This window comes from Pygoscelis adeliae, unplaced genomic scaffold (genome assembly GCF_000699105.1).
Source record: "Pygoscelis adeliae isolate BGI_AS28 unplaced genomic scaffold, ASM69910v1 Scaffold4, whole genome shotgun sequence".
Taxonomy (NCBI): domain Eukaryota; kingdom Metazoa; phylum Chordata; class Aves; order Sphenisciformes; family Spheniscidae; genus Pygoscelis; species Pygoscelis adeliae.
The window spans coordinates 1385088-1405058 of NW_008824986.1; the positions used below are offsets into that span (position 1 = coordinate 1385088).

The following is a 19971-nucleotide window of genomic DNA, read 5'->3' on the forward strand; positions in this document are numbered from 1 at the left end:
TGCATTTCAAATGAACACATCTCCCACTTCCAAAGAGGCCAGTGTTGTATCCCAGCCCCCTGCAGAACAGGTCGGAAGTGGAGTGTTGCCTTCTCTTTGCTCTTTCACAGCTTTCTTCTTGTTCATTTTGAAGTCTCCTGGCTGAACTGCCATAGTGTTGCCAGCAGGTAACTTGGGAGAGACTGTCCCGCGCTTCTGAGGAGGTTCTGACACAGAAGTCATGTGTCCCACTGTAGGGGAGACCTAGCACTCGGCTGGGGATATGGGGCTGCATAGCAAACCCTGGGGAACCGGCGCTGTGTCCAGTTCTGCTAAACGGTACTTGTAAGACCTCTATAATGACTTCAAAGGGATGGAGGCATTCAGACAGAACAGCTGTATACAGGGGCCTCACCAAAACTGTGCTGTTTAACTCCTGTAAGTAGTAGTGACCTGTTCACAATTTTTGAAGAAGGGCAAGAGTGAGGGGAAGCCTCAAAGACTCAGTGGGAAAAGTGGTATTTTCTAGGATCCCACCTGCAAAGATATTGCACTTGCCCATTTACAGTCTCAAGTTTCTCACACTTTTTCATTTCAGAATACTGGTTGCAGTGAGGCAAAATGCATGCATGCTTCAAGGGACCAGAAAAACTTCCCACTCATGCTTTCCAACTTGTCCTCTACAAGGAGGTGCAGTTTCTCCCAGTTTTCATTTGCTTTCTGCGAGAGCTCAGGGAAATCCTATCAGCCTACCTACAGCCAGTGAGAGACCCTTCTTTTAAATAAAATACCCGGTTTACAAACCAACTGAAAAAGTCTAGGAATTCTGTTAAGGTTATTTTTTGTTTAGAAGCCACACAAACAAAAAAACCCGCATCTTAATGAAGAGGAAGTTAAGAAGCAAAGCCAGAAATGCAATGATTAAAAAAGGGGAGAACTTTGGAGCTCCCATGAAACTTGGACCTTTCTCCCCTAGTTTAAGATGCCAGTTGGCTACTGCTTTCCAAAACTGCCCATTCTGTGCAGAGTAAGGTCAGAAATACATTGCAGATAAAGGACAGAGAACACTCACTATGTCTAAAAAGCAAATTCATATAATGAAATCACTGCACAGGCACATGCACTGTAAAACTTTACATTTTCAGATAAACTTAGGTGATACCGGAGTCTTATGAAGAGAAGGTATATGTGTGAGTACATGCACAAAGACATACACATGTGTACTGTATTGAACTGCTTGACATTTATACAATTATAATCTTACAAAGACTCTAATCTAGAAGTCATTTATATTTCTAAATATAAATTATATTCAACTATAGCTCTCAACTGTTTTTATCAAAAAGATTCAGAGCCTTAACAGGCAAAGAAATTCCTTATGTTGTGGAAAACCTGATGAAAAAGCAAGGAGCTTCTCAACATGCACTTTTTAGTAATGTTTATCTTTTTATAACACAGGTGGTATGACAGAAAAGCAGCCATTCACGTTATTGGTTTTGACCCAACTCTTCACCATCACATCCATTCAGGACAATGCCTGAGGAGACTTCATGTCTGATTCTTTAAGACAGGCAAATTTAATTTATCTTTTCCAAATTTCCATGTTCCAAATTCTCTGGAGGATCGTTTGCTAGAGGGCAACCTTCTTTTTCATGCTTCAAGGGGAATTTAAAAGTAACATAATAACATTTTCTGGCTCCACCTCAGTTAATTCTCATGGGAATCCCTGCACGCATCAGTAAATAGATAAGCAGGATTTCCTAAAGCATGCCACGTTGACCTAACTCTACTACACATGAAGTCCCATGCTTCAGTGAGAACAGAGCTATGACAACAATGAACACATTAGAAAATCCCTCCTATAGCTTTCAGATAGATGTACCACAATGTCCCAGCTGATTATACGAACTACAGGTATCACCTTCTAAAATACAAGTCTGTAAAATTACTTATATGAAGGTCTCGCAGACAAAATTACATGCTAGCTACTTGAGGTTGCTCAGGAGTTAACTGGTCTATCACTGTGTGAAGACGTTAGTAACTAAATACAAGAACTTTGCCTGGTGACTTACCCGGATTCCTTTGTCACCAGGTAGACCTTGTAAACCCTGAAATACATCAACACAAAAATAAATATCTTAAAATAAGTAGGCCCCATTGTATTCCCACTCAAAAAGGAGAATGTGTGCCCAAAAGTTTTGTTTTTTTTCATTTGTACCAATTGCTCTATGGTTAAAAAAACCCAGAACTTTTCCAGCAGACAACCTCCTCTTCACCTCCATTAGACCATCCGGGCTGTAACACCACTACTACTACGCTAAGGGTTCTTCAGATAAAAAACGAACTAGTTTAGAGAATGCAGTCCCTGAAAAAAGCAGCAAACTTCCTTTTTTTGTGTTAAACAACGAAGCAGCTCCATGATTACATAAAACGAGTTCCAACACTGGCCCCATTTCACAAAAAGTAATCCCAAACAGTGGAAGTAACCTCACTGAAGGCAGCTTTTGTCACCGCAATGACAACAGGGCCTTCTCAGACAGGTGGAAGGCAGATACCCAAGCTGGGGAAAAGTAAACGGAGCAGATGTGCTCAAAAGCAGTGTTTTGGACCAAGATACGTATCCTGGGAGTCCCATGCAGCTCCTTTTGGTAGTTTGAGGACCCAGGTGAATTAACAGTTTCCCTTCAGCTTCATCCGCCTCATTCTGAATCATTGCTCTGAAGCTACCGAGCTCTTTCTGTTGCTCCCATATTGTACATAAGCTTGTAACTTTGCTTCTTTAACACCTCACCTAGCTGAAATTGCAAATGCTATATTACAGCAGTGTCTTAAGCTATCAGCCACAGCAAGGAAACAGGCACTGTAGATAACAAATCTCTAGTACTCCCATACTTACAGGAAGTCCTGCCGGCCCCATTGGTCCTACAACTCCAGGATCTCCTTTACTGCCCTGAAATGGAGATGAAAGAGTAGAAATTGTTACATTCCTATTCAGTACAAACAGGCAGCACAGCAGTGGCTACGGCAGCACTATAGAAGAAAACTAAAGGATGCGTTTCAAAGCACCTAAAAACCCCAAGGATGAGACACTGAAAAATCAAAGAGGCCCAGCTGAGGGTCTTACATGCACAAGGAGACAGCAGTTCCAGCTCTACAAAAACCTAGAGCTTCTCTATCCCAGGGAGCTGTGGTATCTTCAAAGAAGTTACAGAGCATTGGTCAGTTCTGAAGCAAACTCACCCTTTCTCCTTTTGGTCCTGCTGGTCCCGAAACCCCAATTGGTCCTGGAGTACCCTGTAGTTGTAGGAAGGAAAACACATCAGGACGTTTTTATTCTGGGGCCTCATTAAAGCCAGGAGACACTGCTGCTCCTTTGGGACAAAGCACAGCTGGGAAGGACAGTCTGGTGGTGGAAGGCATCTAGCACCACTACAGCTTTCAGTGTTGGTGGCGATGGATTTGAAGTAGTTGTTATAGGCAATTTGAAGAACATGGGAACTGCTACATTAGATCACACGAGCACCATTTTACAAAGCCTTATTTTTAATTTTGAAGCTATCATCTCTTGACAATTGTTGCAGCAGGCATTTCTACCAGTTCCATGATTTTTTCTCTCTAGTTTGTATCCGACAAGGCTGAAAGCTGTAGCAGAATAAAGGCCATTTAGATATATGATAAGCAATTTTCTTTTTCTTTATTTCCTTATTTTCTTTTTTCCCCCTGGAGTCAGTTGAGCAAAAAATGAAAGAGCTTTGTTATTTGGCAGGCAGCCAGTCATGCAAGCTGAAAGACACATGCTGCAGAGATGAATGCAGAAGCATATATATACACAGATGCAAACTAAGAGGGGTATCATTCAGTCCCAGTCCCTCTGTTCCCTTTTTGCCATTTATGTCACTCCACCAGGCTCTCAATCATGCTAACAGGAAAAACCAGTCTTTTTGCTAACCCTTTGACACAGGGGCCATCTCCCAACTAGCACACGAAACCTACTTCCCAGTGTTGCCGAGACTTGCTTGGGCTTTGGGAAATCAACCCAATCAAAGCTTATCTTTAATGTGGACAATACAGCAGTTCGGCAATAGTCCTTCTGGCTAAGAAAAAGCTTCAGGCGCTTTCAACCCTGTATAGACTCCTTGAACTTGTTGTGGAGTATTCCCTGTTGGAGGGTCTCTTACAACTCTCCCAGACCACATTCTGCAGTCTAGATAAAGTATAGCCTTCAAATCCATAGTGTGTAGTACACCCACCTACGGAGTATAGATAGGCGTTTACCTTCCTAACCCTACATCACATACCTTTAGATTGGCAGGAACTTTGCTAACCATACAGGCATTGATCTACAATTCCTTCATGGAGCCTCGATAAAGGGATACTTTTGAGGCCCATTACCTGCTTTGTGGGAAGAACAAAGGAGGAGGTTACTGGAACAGGGAAGTCTTTTTCTAACAGCCTTAGGTCTTGCACTTTTTAATGTGAGCTTGCAATCCTTAGTCACTAAAGTAACCCCTCCGAGTTCAGTAGGATGACTCATACAGATCAGGAGAGGGAGAGCTTTTCAGGCAAGTTTAAGATCTGCAGAACATAAGCGGAGAAGTAGTCCATGCAGCACACAACTTCAATGCTATGAAGGAAGTGAGGAAAATCAGACTTTCCTTAGATCCATGCACAGGAGTTCACATCATGGAAATCTTAATTGCCTGCACATATGCATCATTTTAAGATCATTTAGTGCCATGAAATACATTGAGATCACACCTGTACATTTATAAAATGAAATCTACAATTTCCCCAAACAAGTGAGTGTATAAGCTGCCATTCAGATTGTGTTCAGAAGTTGTACAGCAGCTGAATTATTTCCAGTTACACTGAGAAGAAATTGCTTTTCCTTTTTAAATAGCCAAATAGATTGTACATGGGTGATGCATGATTTCCCAAGAGGGATTAAAAATATTTGGCCCTTATTTAACAGCTGTTACCCAAGAATAGCAGAATGGTTTGCAGAACCAGGTTAGCATTACTTGTCTCATTCTGAATTTGACAGACTGAGAAGCTTAGGCACAAGGATTTTATGTCCTTCACATCTCACACTGAGTTAGCAACAAGAGGAGGGAACCTTGCATCTTCCTGCTCCACTATTAGATGTATATATTAGATGTACACTCTCAGATGTATATATTAGACTGGAACACACACCACTGCCCCCCACCCCCAGGTATCCAGGACTGAAGGAAAGCATGTTTGGAGTTGCTGAAGTCGCATGGCATTCTGCTGCTGAGAGGTGAAGGGCTAGTCCTGCTTGCAGAAGGTCTTTTAGATGCAACTTCTCCTCGTGGCGAGATGCTTACCAGGCTATGGAGAGTTACCTGTAAGCATACCCGCAACCCATGGCAATGTGTGTGAAACCATGAACCCATGTGCCGTGTGTGAAAACAATGCACAAAGCTTTTTGCTCACAGGACAAAACACACTGGCATTATTATGCCTAAGACAAAACTGAAGAACTACTGTTGTGAAAAGGCGGCAAGCAAGGCTACCATGGAGAACAACAGGATGGAGACCCCTCCCGATAAAGAGGACAGGAGAACAGAGCATCATAGAACCATGCAGAGGTTTCATTCATCTTGTTATTGAGATAAAGTGGAACAGATAGGCTGTGGTCCCAGGATCCAGTCAGACTTGAAGTATCAAAAAAAGACAAGTATGTGACATCACTTCTCAGTCTAAGTTTAACCCCCCTCCCAAGCCTGCTTTGGAGAAAAGAAGGTTATTCCTGGTGTAAACAAGACTCTGGTGGAAGAGACGAGACAAATCACGATACTGGGGAGGAGGAACGTAGGGTAATGGAGAAATGGAACTCACCGGTGGTCCAGGCCTGCCGTCTAAACCTGAAGCACCCTGAACAGACGGGGAGGGTTAACAAAAACAAGGCAAGAGGAGAGGGGAGGAGGGTGAGGGGGAAAGGAGAGGGGAGGGGAGAGGTGAGTGAAGCAGTGACTTGAGACAAACATATGCTTGCAATAAACAAAAATTAAGATCTCAAGGACAGGTGATGGTACTTACAAGCAAACCAACAAAAACATAGAAACACTGAATACATATAATGTTGACCTGCAACTTTTGGATCCCCTTAAGAATGCAAATTTCCCTCCCTTAGTGCCACTAAGAAAACCTCCGAGGAAGAAGCTGCTCTGTGACAGGTGATGAAAAGGACAATGTGACAGTGAAGTTGAAACCTGCGTTGCCCTAGTGGCAGGCTGGGCAACACAGATGAGACACAAGGCTCAGGGGCTCAAAGGCCTGTGGTCACAGAGGCATTTGCAAGCAGTGCAGGGCCATCAGCAGTTCAAGTTCCTACCAAGAACCCCAGGTCCTGTAGGTGCACACTTAGTCAGCTGCAGGCTTGCTCTACTCTACATCTCTTGGCCAGAGGAAGAGGTGAGGAGCCAGTTGTTTGGAGGTTTATAAAACAGGTGGCTTACCTTCCTATGTCACCAGAGCAGACTTACACCAGATTGAGATTAAGTGGAACTTTTCTGTCTGCTTGGCTCTTGCCCTGAATTTCCTCATCCATAAGACCGAACAGTGGTTCTGCCCAAGGCCCATCTAGCCCAGTGTCTTGTTTCTGACAGTGGCCAGTAGAGAAAACTTAGGTAGACTATAAGTACCAAATACTGAGTTTTTCTCCACTTGAGTATGACAAATTCCTCAGCTTGTTGGCCATACAGAGAAGCCCAAGGCTACTGCAGACAATCAGTGCTGAAATGTGCTGAAAATTCTGGCATGATGTCAAGCCCTAAGTCACACATGAAAAGGCAGCAGATACAGCTGTGGGATTTCACAGTCTGTCTTTGAAATATTTCAGTACCTGTTTGCCACTTATTAATACAACTGCATTTAGTTTGACAGGCTGAAAACACACTGGATCAGGCATGGAAAAGCTTATGAAGAGAGTTAGGTAGCTCTGAGGAGGTATACAAGGTCCACAATATCTCTCTGATCTTATTAACAGCTCAGTAACTGTGCTTCCTAGTTGGCCAGCTGCTACTGTTGATCCAAACACAAAACATTTCTAAGAGGACACTTCTGAGCCAGTCTTCCCCCCTCCTCAGCTCAGGAAGAGTTATGTGAAAAGCCAAGGGACCCTGGTTTCTCATTGGGCTCACTGCTGTAGGAGAACCAGCTAGCACATTCCCTGCCACACTGATGAGCTTGTCAGGCTAATTGCTGGGGCATCTTCTGCTCAGACTGTCACAGGGACCTCCTTCCCCTGTCCTGCACACAGACTTGAGGGAATAACCATTTACACAGAAAGCTTCCATTTGCATTTCTCAGGGCAAAATGGGGACTGGGTTTTTACTTCTCACTGCTTCACTGAGGCACAATCCTTTGCATTTGAGCCTTCCGAAAGCATCGCTTTCTCCCCACTGGCTCTGCACGGAGCCACAGTGAATACACTCATGATGAGCTCACTTGGGTGCCTAGAGTTAGACGAGATGCATCAAGGCCCTGGAAGGTAACTGCTATATAGCACAACTAAAAGAGGAAAACATTTTACAGACAAAGACACACACATTTCAGCCAAAGTCAGGGACAAGGGATCTGGGTGATCGAACACAGGCTGACGAAGTCACACAGTACACAAGATGCGCTTTGCAGTGCTTGTTTCCAGGCAGTACGTTCAGCAAGCGCTTTCTGTGAGGAGAGAACCTGAGGGCTGGCGAAGCAACTGGGTGGGACTCAGTTACCACTAATTCATTACCAGCTGTCAGCTGAGTCTCAGACAGTGGGTGAAGAGGCTTTTAACAGATATGACCTAAGAGCTTCACAAAGTCTTCAGGTTCTAAAGCTTCTAAAGCTCCAGCAGCTTCTTCATAATTCTGCCAAAATTCCTCCTTGCTAAGCTAAGCAGTGCACTAACAGCAGTCTAGTGTGACTGAGTTCACATACAGCAGGGAACACAGCAGGCTTCTACCTCATCAGGGAAAGCGTTGATTCCATTGCAGAAGTGATAAGAAAGTATTGTCTAGTGAAGAAGCTGGATGCATTTAGAACCACCAAACTTTTGTACAAAGCCTGGCCCCGGTGACAAACTGCTGGGAAGGTGTTTCCTTTTCCACATGCTTTTGGCTACTGTTTCTGGTTTTGCCCCATTGCCCTGAAGTGCAAAGAACCCACAGGAAAGCTACTGCCTGTTTTTCCCAATCCTGCCAGAAGCAGGAAGAATTAAAGTGATCACTGATCTATTTTACAGATCTAAAAGGTGAAGGTTCTGTACAGAAATTGAGGCTTTAAGTTTAAAAAGCAAAGGCATAGTTATTTATGGATCATCTCTTTCTTTGACTTTACATATCAAATCCCTGCGTGCATCTCCTATTGAGGGATCTTTTTACAGCTGATACAAGTTTGGCTCATAAAGCGCTGCTTGCTTCCTGGATACTTACAGGTAATCCCAGTGGCCCTCTGTCTCCTTTTTCACCCTGGGCACCCTTCTCTCCTTTCATTCCATCAATCCCTGCTTCCCCCTAAAGGAAGGACGGAGCAGAAAATAAACCCACCATAACACCACTTATATAACAAACATTCCTCCCTTCAGAGAGCGCCGAAGCGGCAGAGAGAATACAAGAGGCAGCGGAGCAATGCTTTAGCCTGATTCTCAGCCCAATCTGAAGAAAATCAGTATCAGTCAAATGACCTCTGTGTGAGCACCTGTTTTAAGTCAATGGCAGGTAAGAGGAGATTCAGGCCCAGTGGGTAAAGATGGTCAAAGGGGAACTGAGCTCACTTCTGTGTTGCTCTCCCTGCTATTGCAGGGAGTGTCAGTTAAATATAAGTAACCAGAAGTTATCTGATAGGATAGTTTAACATTTTAAGATGTGGATTCATTGGAAGTGAATGACAGGTGTCTATAAGCTTTGGAAAAAAAAATCATATTGAAATATTTTTGGAAAGACTTTTGTAAATGCAAAGGCATTGATTTCAAAATTTGGGAAAAAATGTCATCATTCCTTTTCCAATGGTATTTTTTAAATTCTGTATTATAAACTATAAAGCAGTATTAAACAAAATACTCCTTTTTCATAAATACAAAATGCAACCCAAAGCTTTTTTCCCACCACACCTGTTCATAAGGCATTTTAAAACACTATCTTGGTTGCATTTTTAAACAGAAGCGTCAGAAGAACCAAGTTTACACAGAAACAGTAAGCCTGCTTGCCGTACTCTTCTACAATTCTAGGACAGCACATTGCTGGCTCACTCTACCAGCATTCTAGTTTCCATACAGCCACGTGTCACTGCCCTACAACACTATTTGGCTCGAGCACATACCTGGAAGAGTTACTTATTTCTGACATGTCTGCAAAGGGTATAAAATGCTCAAGGCTCTTCCTCGCCACTACTGAAAGCCTCATTACAAAAAGACTTACTACAAATTGCACAGATGGAACAAAAACTTCCACACTCGGGACATCTCAATGCACCTGCTAATTAAGCCTACATGGATCCTCTGTTCAAGGAGAAACCGGTGCAGTACTTCCTCTGTTTATAATCCAGTCTGTGCTGTGCGAGACTTTCACCTGCATTTGTTTGGCACGTATTCCAAATACAACTGCACCTTACGGAAGTTTCCCAGACACTTGATAGCAGTGGCTAGTGAGTTAGAGACAAGCAAGACAGATAACTGTATCTGTAATCAACACCTGGAGAAAAGATGAATCAGGATAAATATACTATTCCCCTTTAACACCCAAATAGCACTGGTAACCAAATACTAAGCATAACCAGAAGAATTAAGACACTTTCCACATTGTCCAATCTTTGCGAAGAATGTCGGAGGAAAAACACAGCTCTCCTTGAACATTTCCACTCAGATATGTTTTCATCTAGGTACTGTTTTATGGCAGGCAAACCAATGGTGCAAGCTGAGCATAAACACGTTTAGATGGAGATTAGAAAGCTTCTAATCACCAAGAACAGTGAAGTTCTTGAGTGGCTTTACAGCAGAATTTACAGGGTATAGAACCTGGCTAATTTTAAGCTAGAGCTCAGTTACTTAGGATTGTATGACAGGCTGTCCATCCTGCTGTACAGACCTCCACCCTGCAGACAAAGATTTCAACTACATTCTCATGGGAAGATTTCCAAGGGCCAGTGGCTTCCCACTTCTCTGGGTGAAAACTGGAGAAAATGACCAGTTTTCTGGATCCTAAAATGAGAGCTGCTAATCCATTTCCTTCAAGAAAATATTCAGAAGTATTTGTCCTCTTACCCAGACAGTAAATAATGTTTGCAAGCTAGAAGGTTGTTTGGAAAAATTCTTGCACCTGGGACAGTCTAGTAGAATTTCAGGATGTAAAGTTTTGCAGCCTTACCTTCGGTCCTGGGAGGCCCTGAAGACCCTGTATTTGGGATGAGAGACAAAATATGAGTAATGTTTAAGGATGTGCTTTAAAATCCAGGTATCCCAGTTCAGAGTGCAGCATAGAGCTTTCGCTTTCTGACACACTGAGGGCACAAATGCTTAGCCCAGAGGCCTCTTTATTCATGTAAAGGGCACTTCATGTACTGTTCTCATCTGGTAATGAGGAGGCTTTCACCACGAACAACCTGGCAGTGGGCCAGGCTTGCTACTAAGACCATTTTTGCAGTTAATCCCTTTAATCCTGTCCATCCCCTCTTGCTACCATCTTCCCTTTCATCTCAGACTAACATAACCTTCTCTCTTTACCTACCCAGCCCATCGTAGCTCTGACCTACCCTGGGGGGTGGTTCTGGAATCATAGAATCATTAAGGTTGGAAAAGACCTCTAAGATCATCGAGTCCAACTGTCAACCCAACACCACCATGCCCACTAAACCATGTCCCTAAGCGCCTCATCTACACGTCTTTTAAATACTTCCAGGGATGGTGACTCAACCACTTCCCTGGGCAGCCTGTTCCAATCTTTAACCACTCTTTCAGTAAAGAAATTTTTCCTCATGTCCAACCTAAACCTCCCCCTGGCGCAACTTGAGGCCATGGAAGTGATACTAAGCATGTTCCTGTTTCAACGCTGCAGTGTTTCTGGCTGTTTTCTCCGCCCAGAATCCTCCCCAGCCATTTCCCGCTCTATCCTCATTCCCAGTGCCTTGCTCCTCAGGTGTATCACTCAAAACTTACTGGAGGTCCTGGTGGGCCTTGGGGTCCAGGGGGGCCAGATATCTAGAAAGCAATGCAAGAGAAGTCACTGTCATAATCTGCTGCCCTCAGAGGTGAAGGGGAACTGCTCAGAGGGAAGACAGGGCACAGGGTGCAGTTGAGCTCTGCTGGTCTTGGAAACCTGGACTTCCCCTAAGGACTGCATTAGGAAGTGGCAGCAATCCAGGACAGAGTGGCTGAGAAGCAGCAGCAGGACTCTGGGGAGGGTTATGCAGCAGTTGCAGAGATTTAGGAGGAAGGAGAGCAGTGATTTTTTTTTTTTTTTTTCAGAAAAAGGTCCACTTCTACTACTCTACCACTGTTCCTGCAAGGAGGCACAAGGTCAACAGCTAGCAGCTGTTTCAAAAGATAGGAAAGAAGGTGGCTGGCTCCACACACGCAGAAAAGTGTATTGATAGCCTGTGGGACTCCTTGCTGCAGGGCGCTACAAAAGCGAGGAGTGAGCTTTGAGGGGAGGATAGACAAATTCATGGACCCAAAATCTATTGAAAAATATGTATATGTAGATACACACAGGTATCGTTCAGAAAATCCCTTTACCGCAAATGCTGAAGAAAATACTTGTTATGCTTTACATGATCTTCTATTCTTCCCTAGGTGTTCAATATTGATTGTTTGTCGTGAGCTAGATTGTTCTTGTGTAAAGGAAAAGCAGGGCATCAGGAGCTAGAGGTGGCTGGCAATTCAGTCCCACAAGATGAGGCTTGCTATCCTCAATGAAGGGTGTGTGTCATAAGAGGGTGGGATGTGTTGGTTTTCAGCAGCACTGCTGCCAAATCATCCCTCCCCTACTGCTGAGATTGCAAAAGGAAAATGAGAAAGGTGACCTACCGATTCTCCTGGATTTCCTTTGTCTCCATGCTCCCCAGGCTCGCCCTTCTCTCCCTGCACACAACAACAGACCCTGTCACCACCAGCTGCGCTCTGGAGTCTCGCTCCTTCAGGAGCCATCTGTGAATGACCCGTATGTTGAGAAGCAGCAGTTCCCCAAAGGAGGAGTAGGAACATACCATGTATTTCACAAACAGCTAACAGCTCACCTGAGGCTCTCCTGCATCTCTGCTTCCAGAGGAGACACCCTACAAAGAGGGAGGCCTCCAGGAGTGGTATCTCATGGCTGTGCAAGGGGAGTGGCACAGGACTTTGCTTGCCTTTCCCTAACAGTGGCCTGACGCCTCTCTGCTGCACTATAGCCTCTAAGGGAGGGAGCACAGCAGGAGGGTTGGCAACAGTGCCATGCTGCCAGCAAACTAGGCATCTCGGCTGACTTAGCCACACAGGCCCTGCAGGCAGATGCCAGAGCCAGCACCTCCAGATGGCAACAGGAGCAGATGCCCAACTGGCCCTGTGCCTGCTGCTGGAGACCTGACCTGATGGACATTTGGTGACACCCAAACACCTAACTCTAAGAGGTAGGGGTCTGAGGCTCCCGAGATACTCGGCGCTTTGGGGAAAGAACTCTTGTGTGTTGCTCTACGTTGTTTTCTCTTTGCCAAGCAGGAAAGAGCAGCCTGTCTTTTTCACTCTTACTGTCAATCCTGGAAGTCCAATGGGACCCGGCAATCCTGATGGTCCTGGCATCCCTTGGTCACCTCGTTCACCTTTCTCTCCAGTGGGGCCATCAAGACCCTATGGATCAAGAAAGATTTGTGGATTTTTTGCAAGACTAATTCAGGCAGATGTAAGAAACATCATTGCAAGAGCTAAGACTGGTTCTGCTCATGCCAAGAACACACTGGAAACCCCAGACAACCATCAGATGCCCAGGGAAATGCAGCCCTCATTGAAACTGGACGTGCAAATGCCTGAACATCCTCCTGTCATTGTGGATGTGCCAGTCCCCAGAGCAGGGATGGGGGACTGCTTTCCTGCCTCCAAGTTCTGCTCACGGTTATGCAGTTTGCTGGAGTCCCTGCTAGAAATCACTCCCCAACAGCTAGCTGTTGTGACAGCAAGAGTTTTATCCTAGTAATCTTGTAGAGAGGCAGAAGCTTGTTGCACAAAACCCTCTTGACTAGTGCTGGGGACACAGAAGTTGTGGCAGAGTGAAGCTGGGAGACTGGGCACTCTGCCCCAGTTAGTGGCAGGGATGTAACGGGTACCTCAGCTGCCTTGCTCACAGTCAGGCCTGCTTGCTTACAGTGGCCTTTCAGTTTAAGCAATATGCCAGTTTAAGCAATATGGCAAGCTGAGGAAGTGACACAGTGCCCTGACAGCAGGGCAGGCAGCTGGAGGCAGCCACTCCAGCAAGATGGACAACCCATCTGCCAGGGAGCCAAGACCTTGCTTCTGTATTGGTACACTTCATACAACAGCGATGAGGTGCCTCCAGCACCCACCTCTGAGGGGCTCTGAGATATCCAAGAAGTCCCAGGGCCTTGCCCCATAACCTGGATAGCCAGCAGTGCTCTGAGAGGCTTCAATTTACTCACTGGTGAGCCGGCTTGTCCTGGTTCTCCTTTATCGCCCTTTTCTCCTGTAACCCCAATATGGCCTGGCTCTCCCTTTATTCCAGGTGGTCCATCCTTTCCCGGCAGTCCATGAGGGCCAGGGGGGCCCATTTCTCCAGGCTTGCCACGTGGTCCCTAAAAGAAATCCACACAACACAAAGTGAAACATTTACAGATAAGAGTAAGGTTACTCCTGCAGAGCGACTCCCTGGCCTGGAGCCTCTTTCACTGCTCATCCTCTCACTCACAGTAATGCCATTTGAGGAGCCATGGGCAGGACAAAGTAGATTTGCCATGCCATGCCAGCTGCTCCTTATTAAGTTAGAACTTTGATAAACCATTAATGCTCATTTTTGTGAAGTAAAATACTTTTTTCCCCTGTGGGAAAAGCAACTGTGCAATGTCAGTGACAGAGGTGGAACATACTAACTCCAGATAAGACCACTGAAGGAAAGAGCAATCCACAGAGGCACCGTGTCTTACCTTTTCTCCATCATGGCCTGGAGGACCTGGCAAGCCAATTTCACCCTGAAACACAAAATTGTTACATTGGCAGTTTGAAAGCAGCTATTCTGACTCCTTCTGCATGGCATTGTGATGATGAAGGGTAGGCATTACAGAAATAGTCTGCAAGGACTCTGGTAACTAGTAGTCACAGAAAAAAAAGATGGAAGCCCCGTTGAAACAATACATTGTGTGACTGCCTAAGAATTTCACCAGCCTTGTTTATCCTGACTGACAGTTCATGGCCCCAGTGCTATAACATAGTCCCCAACCAACACAATCACCACACAGAGATCAGTTCCCATAAGATGCTTCCTGAAGGGGAGGGCAAGCAGAAAGGATACTTCATTTTTCAGCTAAGGCATTATCATTGTGGGAAAAGATTTTCAGGATATCGTGCATGAGGAGGAGTGGTAGAGGCCAGCAAGACACTCTGATAGTGCTGGACAGAGAGAATAGGAGCACTGGGGAGGGTTGTGGGGCGGAATTCAGCCTGGACCACTCCTGTGTTTCCCTTAGCTCTGCAAGTGCTGAGCTAAGAAAATACCTTCTGTCCTGGTGGCCCTGGAGGTCCAGCCACACCTGGAAGTCCTGGGGGTCCCTAGATAAAGAAAAAATCATTTTCAGATTATCAACAGGGCTTTTATTTTCATGTTTTGAAACCAAACAGCTCTTCCAAGTTTAAGGGGAAATCACAGGGGAATTTTCCCAGGGACTCCTAAAACTGTATTTGCTTGGGAAACTGAGCAATGGAGAGTCCTGAGTGAGTGGCACACCAGTCCAAAGTGAGTTGTAGATAGAATCTTAGAATTGCTTAAGTTGGAAAAGACCTTTAAGATCATTGAGTCCAACCATTAACCTAACACTGCCAAGTCCACCACTAAACCATGTCCCTAAGCGCCTCATCTACACGTCTTTTAAATACCTCCAGGGATGGTGACTCAACCACCTCCCTGGGCAGCCTCTTCCAATGCTTGACAACCCTTTCGGTGAAGAAATTTTTCCTAATATCTAATCTAAACCTCCCCTGGCGCAACTTGAGGCCGTTTCCTCTTGTCCTATCGCCAGTTACTTGGGAGAAGAGACCGACATCCACCTCGCTACAACCTCCTTTCAGGTAGTTGTAGAGCACGATAAGGTCTCCCCTGAGCCTCCTTTTCTCCAGGCTAAACAACCCCAGCTCCCTCAGCTGCTCCTCATAAGACTTGTGCTCTAGCCCCTTCACCAGCCTCGTTGCCCTTCTTTGGACACGCTCCAGCACCTCAATGTCTTTCTTGTAGTGAGGGGCCCTCATTATTTATAAAGAAAGAGTATTTCTTTACATTTTCATGGAAGAAAACGAAAATGACCACAGCCATCTGCTCCTGAAACTGAGGTGAGCTTAACAAGGTTTTCCCTTCCTATCTACAAAAGTATATTTTTAGAACAGAGATCATAGGAAACACTGTACTACTTAGATCCCAAGCACAGCTTAAGCAGAGCTAAATGGCACTAGAATTTTGAGCAAATTTCCCGATCACTCTTGGCAGTTACCACTTTAAGGAGACCTAGGGAGCAGTTTGGCCTAGCGAGTGATGCTATGATGCTACTTACACCCATTTTGTGCTGCCCTGTCATACTGCATTTTAAAAATCCATCTTTTTTCCTAACCAGGTTTCTTGTCCTGAGAAGCAAAATACAGGGACACTTTCTCCCTTATTTTGGCTCAAAATAACCACTTTGCCTTTGTCTTCAAAGGGTTCGTAGTCACTGCTGTTTTAAATGATTGGTTTTGTACAGGACTGTTATGTCAAGTTATACTTACCAATGGTGAAAATATGTCCTCCCCTCCCATCACAGAAATGTCCACCACAGACTGCCAGTATAAGCTTTCTTGCAAGGCACCCAAGGCCTCCTTTTTCTCTGCTTTGGTCAGCCCCCCTTGCTCTTCTCTGCCCCTTCTGAGCGGTCCCTGTTCTAAGCAGCATGTATTACCTCTTAAAGCAGAGAAATAAAGGGCCTGATTATAATTCAAGTGCCAAGATCAGAAGGCAAGATGAGCTCTTCTTTCAGCTGTCAGCTGCCCCAACTTTAGCTCCCAGCAGCAAAGGCCGACAAAAAATTGTCGGGCCATCTCCTTAGGATGAACATATGGCTACTTGCTTAAAACCACACAGCAAAGCTAGCAACTCACCATCAAGGCCAAAGTTCGTATTTCCTAGAAAAAAGTAAAAAAAAAAAAAAAATCAAAATAGGCAGCAGCCATTTGAAAACTAAGCTTTTTCCTGGGCGTGGTTTGTTCTCCACTAATGTAACACTGGCCCAAATGAGCAAGGGGCCTACAAAATGAACAAAAGGAAAAAACCCAGCTCGGAGTCCCATGGAGCTGTTATTCTATGATTTCTCCTTTTTCCAAGTAGAACCCAGGCTAACCCAGAGCTGGGCACAGCTGCTCACTCACTGCACACCGTCAGTGCACACTTCCGAGGAAGCTTTGCAGTCCTTTTATTCACCATCTACCCCAAGCCACGGCCCACTCTCGAGGGGATTCACATGACCTCTATGTCCACACCAGCATTAATATATCGACTAAACAAGGTGCACACGTATTTACCAAAACACTATATGCAGTGAGCTGTGGGATGAAGTGGACTATGGAACAACCAAGTGCTTCCCTTCGCTGCTACGGCTGAGGAAGCAGATCTACATTGTCCCCAGCTTTCTGCATCCCCTGGGAAACAGTAAAGCACCCAGCAGTCACCTCATGGCACAAGAGGGCAGTTGCTCACCTGGAGAGCTTCACTGATGTTACCATCATAGTCCATCATTTCATCCTTCCCAGGCTCTCCTTTGGGGCCCTGCAAAATACCAGATCTTTAGCCAGGGCTTGAGGATCGCCCTTCCCATGAGGTACTCAGAGCTGAGTACTCAGTGGTTCACCCTGAAAAAGGGGTCTCAGAGGGGCCTGTTTCATGAGCCTCCAGTTTTTCACTTATTGAGCAAAGCTCTTGAAAACACATTTTATAGAGGAAGCACTACCAAAGTGTAGCCAAACAAGCCCAGATCACCACGCCATGACCATCAAAGCTGGCAGGTCTGATAAGTGGAGAAGTTGAGGCCAGAATGCAGGAACTGGGTTGTCTGACTGATTGTCAGACTTGGGCATGCACCAAACACCCTCCTGTTGCCCTTTGCCAATATGCCAAGGGCCTGACTTCAGACCGGGGTGTCCAGACCCACCTCGTCCTACAAATGAGCCAAACATTCACCCTGAGATGGCTCAGAAGACTTTTTTCCCCTAAGGTGGGGATGTCTTCTGATGAGGGTATGGAGTGGAGGAATGGCCTGTCTCAAACTTAGCCATTGCCCAGCTATAAGCACTTTTAGTGATGGTGAAAACATCTGTCAAGAAAGCAGAGGCCCAATCTAGACTGTCAGTGTGGTCCCACTATCCTTAGACCCCTTTGAAGAGCCAAAACTTTTCAAGTGTTAGTGAGGGGACACTTACCCTTGGGCCCATGGGTCCCTGGTCCCCCGGTGAACCAGGTTCCCCCTGTAACAAGAAGAATATGCTGTTAGCAAAGTCTATCCCTTCACTTGCTTGAACTCCAGAAATTGTTGTTCTCTGCTAGTCCTCTGAAACAGTCTGGGACTAGACAGCTCAGTTTTAAAATGCTCCTTTTCAGCTAAGTTTTGTACATGTAGGAACAAGTTTGCAGCTACTGAACCTGGAGCTGGGTTGTGCAGAAGCACACTGTACCTTTTCCCCCCGTGACCCTGCAGCACCAGGCCGGCCAACATCACCAGCTTCTCCCTGAGAGAAAGAGAAAGGGAAAGGGATGGGTTTGTATTACATGGAGGGGGTGCGACTCCACTGCTGGCTTTGCATTTCCAGGAGGAACAACTGCACCAGCCAAGTGCCCCTGCCATGCCCACATCTCCTCAGGTAACCCAAATCTCCTGCCGTGACTTCACACCAGCTGCCCTTCTCTTCTACCCAGTGCGGAGGGAGTATTCAGCATGAAGGAAAGCACCCAATTCAGACCCAAAGTAAGCGCACAGGAGGGCTGTTCCAAGTACATATGAGACAGGACCTCAGATTTAAGTGTTCTTGGTGTCCTTCACCAAGGGGCAGGATTTTACTGCTGCTGCTCCTTGAGGAGGTAGAAGAGGAAGAGGAGAGGAGACTTGGAGGGCCTCCATCCTGCCTCCCTGTGTCCACCCTGCCTCAGGTACCACAGGAACTAGAGGCTGTCATTGATTCTGAGCAACTGGTTTCTCACAGAGCCTAGGGGGGAGTTATTTGAGCAAAAGGAGGGTATTTTCCTCCCAGAAACAGTTTGCAAATTCTCTCACCTTCAGCATTTAAAACAACAAAACTTAAACACCCTGCAGAACCCAATATCCCTTCAGCAGGTAATCAGAGGGCACAGATGAATGCAACCTTTGCCCCTTCCTACACACCTCGTGCTGGGCACAATCCCTCACACCACACAACTCACTGGAGGAAAAAATACTCACCTTTGGTCCAGGGGGCCCGGGCAGACCTGGAGGGCCAGGTTCTCCTTTACCTCCCTCCAGGGCATTCTCAGCGTTTCCTTTCTCTCCCTGGTTGCAAGGAAAAACAAGCCATGTGTCACAGTTCAGCCCCTCCATCTCTGTAATTTCATTTGCCAAACTGTTGGCTTAGAGAGACAGGGCCCAAGACAAGGTCCATCAGCTGGCCTCTTGATAGCCCAGAAACGTCACTGCTCCAGAGCCACCATCTGCCCAGGAACCTGGCCAATATAGTTCTGCCTGGGGGCTCCACCTAGAGCCCTGCCAGCAGTCACAGCTATCATCATACCTTTGGCTGCAGTGCTGCTGCTCAGCCCTTATTCCCCAGGGCCATATAAAGCTGCCTGTGGACAGACCTCATCTCCCAGCCTCTAGTTTGAACACAGCTGTTTTCTTCTACTGTTGAAATTGAGCTGATAAAACCACCTGATGATGCTTTTTTTGGTATGTCTCCCTCTGGAGCTGTGGTCATCAGCCAGATAGTCAGCCTGCAGACCACATCCTTTGCCCAGAGCAGATACAAAGGCAGTAACAGGAAAGCTTTGTTTGCACCGAGTTGCCATTACACCCTCATCCTTTCCTGAGATGGCCACTGTCATTCAGTGCACTGTCCCCTTTCCCAAAGGAAAAGCACCTTATGAAAGACTGACTTGAAAGGTATGATTTCTATCCACATCTCAGAGCACAAGGAAAAAGCCACAGCTTCAGAGCTTAGCTTTAGCTGACATGCCCTTGGTCTCTCTGAGCACAAGGCTACTCTTCCAACCCAAAGCGCAGCAGTGCAGCTCCCAAAAAGCCCATCTCCTCCTCACACATGGATCTTACAGCAGAAGGGAAGCTGAAATGCCATGTTACATCTGAGGTCATGCTTTTAAAGGGGGACTACTGGAACATGATTCCCTCGTCACTTTCCCAGGACCACAGCCTCCCCCTCACTGCATGAAGGCACGCAATTCCTCACAAAAAGGCATCCTTTGTGTGACCCTGTCACACCCCTGGCTGGGGTTTCTTATGTGACATCCAGCAGAGCTCTGCAGAACGTGCTGCTGTATGCTGCGACAGTGACCTAAGCGCACAGCTGGCACAGGAGCGAGGAAGGAAAGGGGATGAGAGTGGCCCCCCCAAAAAAATCAGAGAAGATGCAGACCTTCGTGCCAGGGAGTCCAGGAAGCCCAGGGTCACCAGCTCGTCCCTTCTCACCCTGTTGGTAAAACATACATGGTCGGACTGACTCTGCAGGCGCTCTGTCCTGGAGGATCAGCCAAAGGATGAGCTGCTCCTGGTTTCAAACCCTCTTTCCAT

The 19971-nt window shown here is 46.0% G+C and overlaps 1 protein-coding gene across 1 annotated transcript in view; it reads right to left on the reverse strand.

Moving 5' to 3' along the window:
* The window catches only part of COL13A1 (collagen, type XIII, alpha 1), a 92693-nt gene that overhangs the window by 6800 nt on the left and 65922 nt on the right, over positions 1-19971 (reverse strand). The window contains exons 19-36 of the mRNA XM_009325984.1: positions 19817-19870; positions 18634-18720; positions 17873-17926; positions 17621-17665; positions 16902-16970; positions 16307-16330; positions 14681-14734; positions 14113-14157; positions 13612-13764; positions 12710-12808; positions 12011-12064; positions 11141-11182; positions 10353-10379; positions 8424-8504; positions 5842-5877; positions 3220-3273; positions 2876-2929; positions 2052-2087 (exon numbers count right to left, since the gene is read on the reverse strand). Of these exons, the coding sequence (XP_009324259.1) occupies positions 2052-2087; positions 2876-2929; positions 3220-3273; positions 5842-5877; positions 8424-8504; positions 10353-10379; positions 11141-11182; positions 12011-12064; positions 12710-12808; positions 13612-13764; positions 14113-14157; positions 14681-14734; positions 16307-16330; positions 16902-16970; positions 17621-17665; positions 17873-17926; positions 18634-18720; positions 19817-19870 (1068 nt within the window). The remainder of the gene's footprint in view (positions 1-2051; positions 2088-2875; positions 2930-3219; positions 3274-5841; positions 5878-8423; positions 8505-10352; positions 10380-11140; positions 11183-12010; positions 12065-12709; positions 12809-13611; positions 13765-14112; positions 14158-14680; positions 14735-16306; positions 16331-16901; positions 16971-17620; positions 17666-17872; positions 17927-18633; positions 18721-19816; positions 19871-19971) is intronic.